The following is a 6,028-nucleotide window of genomic DNA, read 5'->3' on the forward strand; positions in this document are numbered from 1 at the left end:
GGGCCAAAGCACAAGTGTGTGGAGTCTTGCTGCTATTTTAATCTCATTGTTAGACATTTTAAAGATTTCTTGTGTTGATTCATTTTCTATTTATTAAGGCGCCAAAGCAAACCAGCTATATTTTTTATTTAATGTTAATGTTCAAGTTTAAAGTTTGTTTATTTAACCCTGTTAACAATAAACAGGTCAGTTTCTCATACCAACTGTTGTGGATCATTCTAACTAACCCGATTAAGTAGTTGTTCTTGTTAGTGTAATATCGCTTGATCAAACCTTTTCTAACATGACTGACAACAAAATAAGTGAATATGTATAATACGCGCTTGGATCGGATTGGTATCAGTATCGGCCAAAACTCAAGGCTGTAATATCGGTATCCGATCGGAAGTGAAAAAAGTGGATCGGGACATCCCTAGCAACTGACACCGAGCTTCAGTTACCTCTCTTTCTGAAAGGGGCTGGAGTTAGTCTGCTTTCTCTGGTTTAAGTTACCTCCCTTTCTGAAACGGAAAACCCAGTTTCCCTCATTTCAGGGTTAACAGACTCAGAGTTTTCACTAAACCTGCTTTGTGAAACGGACCCCAGAGGGGTATTCCAGGTAGGAGGTTCAACAAACTCTGAGTCTAACCCTGAACTCTGAGTTGATTTACTCTGAGATGGGAAACTCTGAGTATCCGGTTCCAGAACAGCTGATTTGAGTTAGTTCAGTCAACTCTGATTATGTTCACTCTGAGTTTAGCCGACAATAAAAAGCCATCATCAATGGAGCTCCGACTCCACGATTCACCATGGCAACAGATAAATAAAAGACAGTGCCTCCATTTTAATCCAGTGGATGTAGAGATATTAATGCATGTGTAGCAGACGGTGCACGTTTATCTTTAAAAGAAGAGCCTGAGTCAGAGCGAGGAAAGTGTCAATAAGTTAACCATAAAGTTAATAAAAAAGTTTATTCATCATTTATCAGACTTACATTTCCTTAATGAAGATCAAGTGGTGGAATCTGACTGTGTATCAGGCTGTAGATACATTACATTATATTAATAATATATAATAATATATTTGTTCAGATTTAATCTGATGGGGAAAAACACAGGAGGCAGAAGATTTAAAACATATAGGCTAGGCTATAGATCAAAGACATAAAGACATGACTGTAAACTCACAGTCTGACCCAGTAATAATATGTTTGGTGATTTGCACTTGAAAAGACGTTGAGGTTAAAATACAGTAGATTTTAAAATGTTGCACATCTATTTGTATCTTGACTCAACAGCATTCAGTGACTTTATTTCAGCTACAAATGTAGTAAATTTAAAGACAGTGAAATGCTGCACCATTGCTCACTCAGAAATATGAACATATAATCCCCAATATTAGGCTATAGGAATTATGTTCCATCAGTGCGACCAATGACATCGTTCCAGAAAGAGAGGTAACTGAAACTCTGAGTCAGTCACCATGGTAACAGACTCTGTGAACATAACCTGCTCGCTGACAGGTTTTCTTCAATAAATCCTGAGTTTTCCTCTGTCTCCTCCTTCTTACACGCTGTCACAGTCTAAATCCTGCTGGATATTAGTTTGTTACTCAGGACTGTCTTAAGTTACTGAATTTATGCACATCAATCATTTCTTTGGACATCAGTTTTTGTCTTTACATTCAAATATTACACAGCGAGAATTCACCCTCAGCTCAGAATCAAACCTCTGTCCTTTTTATATTTATTATTTTTATAACACTGTGCACAAGGATCAGACTGTCAGTCTGTTAGAGCAGCTCCCAAATGTTTATTGCACATAATGTGTAGGTCTAATTATTTAAATTTTAAAAATGGGTATGAAGCTTTAGACACGTAGTATCAATGACTAATGATCTCTATCACTGGATAACTCAGAGTTTCCCTCATCTCAGGGTTAAATTACTCTGAGTTTTCACATAACCCGCTTTCTGGAATACCCCCCTGGTCTCCACCACATGTTTATAGCTGAATGAAACTTCATGTTGTAAAATGTGTCCTCAGTTTTTATCAAACACAAAGTTGTGTTAGACTGACATGAACTTCCTGTCAGACGAGAGTCATGTGACCTTTGATGTCATAAATGTGCATGCTGAACTGACCGTGTGGCACCAGGTTTGACCCCCAGCATATCCCATGAGTCTTTGCTGTTCCGGATCCGTCGGATGGTGTCAGCCTGCTCTTTGGTGAAGCCGACGCTGACCTCTGACACCGGACGCTTCCCGCCATTCTCACACATGTCGGTGATGGAGGAGAAGAATGCCTGAGACCAAACGCCACATTAAAACCACCTCTTTATGTTTTATTAAAACAGACCTGATTATATTTATGTTTGTGTACCTGGAACATCTCGTTGATCCCTTCGCCGCTCTGTGCCGACGTCTCAAAGTAATGGAACCCTCTGGACTCTGCCCAAAGACGCCCCTCCCCCTCGTCCACCACCCGCCGCTTCGTCAGGTCCACCTTAAAGGAGGAGGAGGAGGAGGAGGAGGAGGAGGAGGAGTTAAACCGCTGTACTTCAGCCCTGAACCTGAACTCTGACGTCTGACTGGACGGCTCGCTCTCACCTTGTTGGCGCAGACGACAAACACAATGCTGTCCATGTTGGCCTGCGAGCCCATTTCCTGTTTCATCTCCCCGAGCCAGCTGTCCAGGGCGTCGAAGCTCTCCCTGAGGCCCACATCGTACACCAGCAGCACGCCCTGACTGTCCTTATAGAACTCGTTACGCACCTGACGCACCACAGAAGAAGCAGCAGCAGCTGCCATCAGTTCAACTCTGAAATACCTGTACTTTTATAAACATGCATAATAAAACAGAGCGACTCACTTCATAGAAGAAAGGATGACCCGCCATGTCAAAGATGTTCACTTTAATCTCTCTGTCTCGAACCTGAACTCTGACCACAGGAAACACACGGCGCTGACATCATCACACACTTTTGACGTTCAGTTGGGATTTATGTAGGAGAACACACTCAGTAACAGGTGAGGTGTGCGCTGGATGAACTTACTTGGTGACGCCGTAGTCGATGCCAATGGTGGCGAGATATTTGGGGACGAACCTCTTCTCGCAGTAGCGTTTGATAATGCAGCTCTGAAACATTACACGGATTAATAATGAGTGGCAGCATTTTTCACACCAGACGCCATTCAGAAATCCTTCAATTTAAAAGATGGACATCTGGGTGAACGCAGCAGATTATTTCAGTCTGTTTGATCTGAACAGGAAACATGTCTGCCGAATTTCAGTCAAGATCTGACTGTTTAAAGGGAAACTTGTAAATAAACTAAATCTCCTGTAAATGTTCCTAATTATCTATCACTCACTGCTTTAATATAACATCATCATTTTTAATGTGTTATCAGTTTATTATTATTATTATTATCAGACTCAAGGTCCATACCAAAAAACATACAACACTCAATACATAAAAACAGATCACTCAGTCAATTAACAACATATCCTAGACATAAGAGATTTTTAAAATAATAAACACATTCAAAAATCCACATCCTGGTCCGGTACCAGCCACTGTTGGATCACTACAGCCAAATAAGAAACGAATTAATCAGTTTAAAGAAGTAATTTCTGAGCCGAGTTATAGAGAACACGGTAATGTGTCCAAACACATCTTGTTTAATGTGAAACTGTGCGTGATTTATTAGCCATCAGCTAGGAAACATTAAAGTAAGTGATATCTGCACGGACTCTGGCGTTAGACTGAACGCCTTTCACAGCGCCATAAACGGATACAAATGGCAGCAGGGAAGTTTAGCATGAAAGCTAACATCAGTTTTTAACACTGGTTAAGATAAATGTGTAATTAGCTAATTCTCACACAAAGAGTTTTATCGGTTTATCCCAGCTCAGACAGCCTGAACTAAAATCAGCTGAATTCTCTCTGGGGTTTGGTCTGATATAAAACTTAAATCAGCTGATTTTAACCTGAGGTTTGGTGTGAAATAAATTAAGTGCTCCAGACTCACCTTCCCGACCTCGGCGTTTCCGAGACTGATCACCTTCACGCGCAGGGACTTCTTGTTGTCTCGTCTCTTCGGTACGTTCGTCTCCATGTTTGAGACTGACGCTTGTCTGCGGTGAAGTTGTGCGGGATGCTAACGAGCTGCAGCTGCGGTGTCGCTGTTGTTGTTGTTGTTGTGGGAGCTAGCGGGGCTAACTGATAGCCGTTAGCAAACCGGCTGGTTTTTAGCACGTTAGCCGTTGAAGTTGATAATTGGTGGGTTAATTAATCACAGCACATTGTTGGTGCTTTAGCATCGATGCTAACGGTTTGTTTCAACTGCCATTTTAACTCACAGCAGAGAAACCGCGAGCCTGCTAGCCTCATAGCATCAAATGCTAAACAGCTGTTTCTAATGAGCTAATGGGCGGAAACTGTACATTACGTCACTTCCGCTCAATCTGTTTTAAAAAACTGAGCGAAAACTAACGATGAAAATTTGTTTTTCTATAAATATATATATATATATATATATATATATATATATATATATATATATATATATATATATATATATATATATATATATATTTATAGGAAAACAAATTTTGTTGAACATGAACCCTATATACACTGCTCAAAAAAATAAAGGGAACACTAAAATAACACATCCCAGATCTGAATGAATGAAAAATTCTTATTAAATACTTTGTCCTTTACATAGTTGAATGTGCTGACAACAAAATCACACAAAAATTATCAATGGAAATCAAATTTATTAACCCATGGAGGTCTGGATTTGGAGTCACACTCAAAATTAAAGTGGAAAAACACACTACAGGCTGATCCAACTTTGACGTAATGTCCTTAAAACAAGTCAAAATGAGGCTCAGTAGTGTGTGTGGCCTCCACGTGCCTGTATGACCTCCCTACAACGCCTGGGCATGCTTCTGATGAGGCAGCGGATGGTCTCCTGAGGGATCTCCTCCCAGACCTGGACTAAAGCATCTGCCAACTCCTGGACAGTCTGTGGTGCAACGTGGCGTTGGTGGATGGAGCGAGACATGATGTCCCAGATGTACTCAATTGGATTCAGGTCTGGGGAACGGGCGGGCCAGTCCATAGCATCAATGCCTTCATCTTGCAGGAACTGCTGACACACTCCAGCCACATGAGGTCTAGCATTGTCTTGTATTAGGAGGAACCCAGGGCCAACCGCACCAGCATATGGTCTCACAATGGGTCTGAGGATCTCATCTCGGTACCTAATGGCAGTCAGGCTACCTCTGGCGAGCACATGGAGGGCTGTGCGGCCCCCCAAAGAAATGCCACCCCACACCATTACTGACCCACTGCCAAACCGGTCATGCTGGAGGATGTTGCAGGCAGCAGAACGTTCTCCGCGGCATCTCCAGACTCTGTCACGTCTGTCACATGTGCTCAGTGTGAACCTGCTTTCATCTGTGAAGAGCACAGGGCGCCAGTGGCGAATTTGCCAATCTTGGTGCTCTCTGGCAAATGCCAAACGTCCTGCACGGTGTTGGGCTGTAAGCACAACCCCCACCTGTGGACATCGGGCCCTCATACCACCCTCATGGAGTCTGTTTCTGACCGTTTGAGCACATGCACATTTGTGGCCTGCTGGAGGTCATTTTGCAGGGCTCTGGCAGTGTTCCTCCTGTTCCTCCTTGCACAAAGGCGGAGGTAGCAGTCCTGCTGCTGGGTTGTTGCCCTCCTACGGTCTCCTCCACGTCTCCTGATGTACTGGCCTGTCTCCTGGTAGCGCCTCCATGCTCTGGACACTACGCTGACAGACACAGCAAACCTTCTTGCCACAGCTCGCATTGATGTGCCATCCTGGATGAGCTGCACTACCTGAGCCACTTGTGTGGGTTGTAGACTCCGTCTCATGCTACCAATAGAGTGAAAGCACCGCCAGCATTCAAAAGTGACCAAAACATCAGCCAGAAAGCATAGGAACTGAGAAGTGGTCTGTGGTCACCACCTGCAGAACCACTCCTTTATTGGGGGTGTCTTGCTAATTG

The 6,028-nt window shown here is 42.9% G+C and overlaps 2 protein-coding genes across 3 annotated transcripts in view; both read right to left on the bottom strand.

Moving 5' to 3' along the window:
* Window positions 1-2,262, bottom strand: part of LOC117250016 (adenylate cyclase type 8-like) — a 50,672-nt gene extending 48,410 nt beyond the window's left edge. The window contains exon 1 of the mRNA XM_078165617.1: window positions 2,122-2,262. Coding sequence (XP_078021743.1) covers window positions 2,122-2,157 — 36 coding nt within the window. The 5' untranslated portion in view covers window positions 2,158-2,262. The remainder of the gene's footprint in view (window positions 1-2,121) is intronic.
* The window catches only part of dnajc27 (DnaJ (Hsp40) homolog, subfamily C, member 27), a 26,119-nt gene extending 21,697 nt beyond the window's left edge, over window positions 1-4,422 (bottom strand). The window contains exons 1-6 of one of the 2 annotated variants that reach the window (XM_033615952.2): window positions 4,009-4,422; window positions 3,033-3,115; window positions 2,849-2,918; window positions 2,587-2,751; window positions 2,360-2,482; window positions 2,122-2,282 (exon numbers count right to left, since the gene is read on the bottom strand). In XM_033615952.2, the coding sequence (XP_033471843.1) occupies window positions 2,122-2,282; window positions 2,360-2,482; window positions 2,587-2,751; window positions 2,849-2,918; window positions 3,033-3,115; window positions 4,009-4,095 (689 nt within the window). In that variant the 5' untranslated portion in view covers window positions 4,096-4,422. The remainder of the gene's footprint in view (window positions 1-2,121; window positions 2,283-2,359; window positions 2,483-2,586; window positions 2,752-2,848; window positions 2,919-3,032; window positions 3,116-4,008) is intronic. The other variant, XM_033615953.2, reaches the window with a different exon arrangement.
* Window positions 4,423-6,028: the final 1,606 nt, after the last annotated feature.

This window comes from Epinephelus lanceolatus, chromosome 24, assembly GCF_041903045.1.
Source record: "Epinephelus lanceolatus isolate andai-2023 chromosome 24, ASM4190304v1, whole genome shotgun sequence".
Taxonomy (NCBI): Eukaryota; Metazoa; Chordata; class Actinopteri; order Perciformes; family Serranidae; genus Epinephelus; species Epinephelus lanceolatus.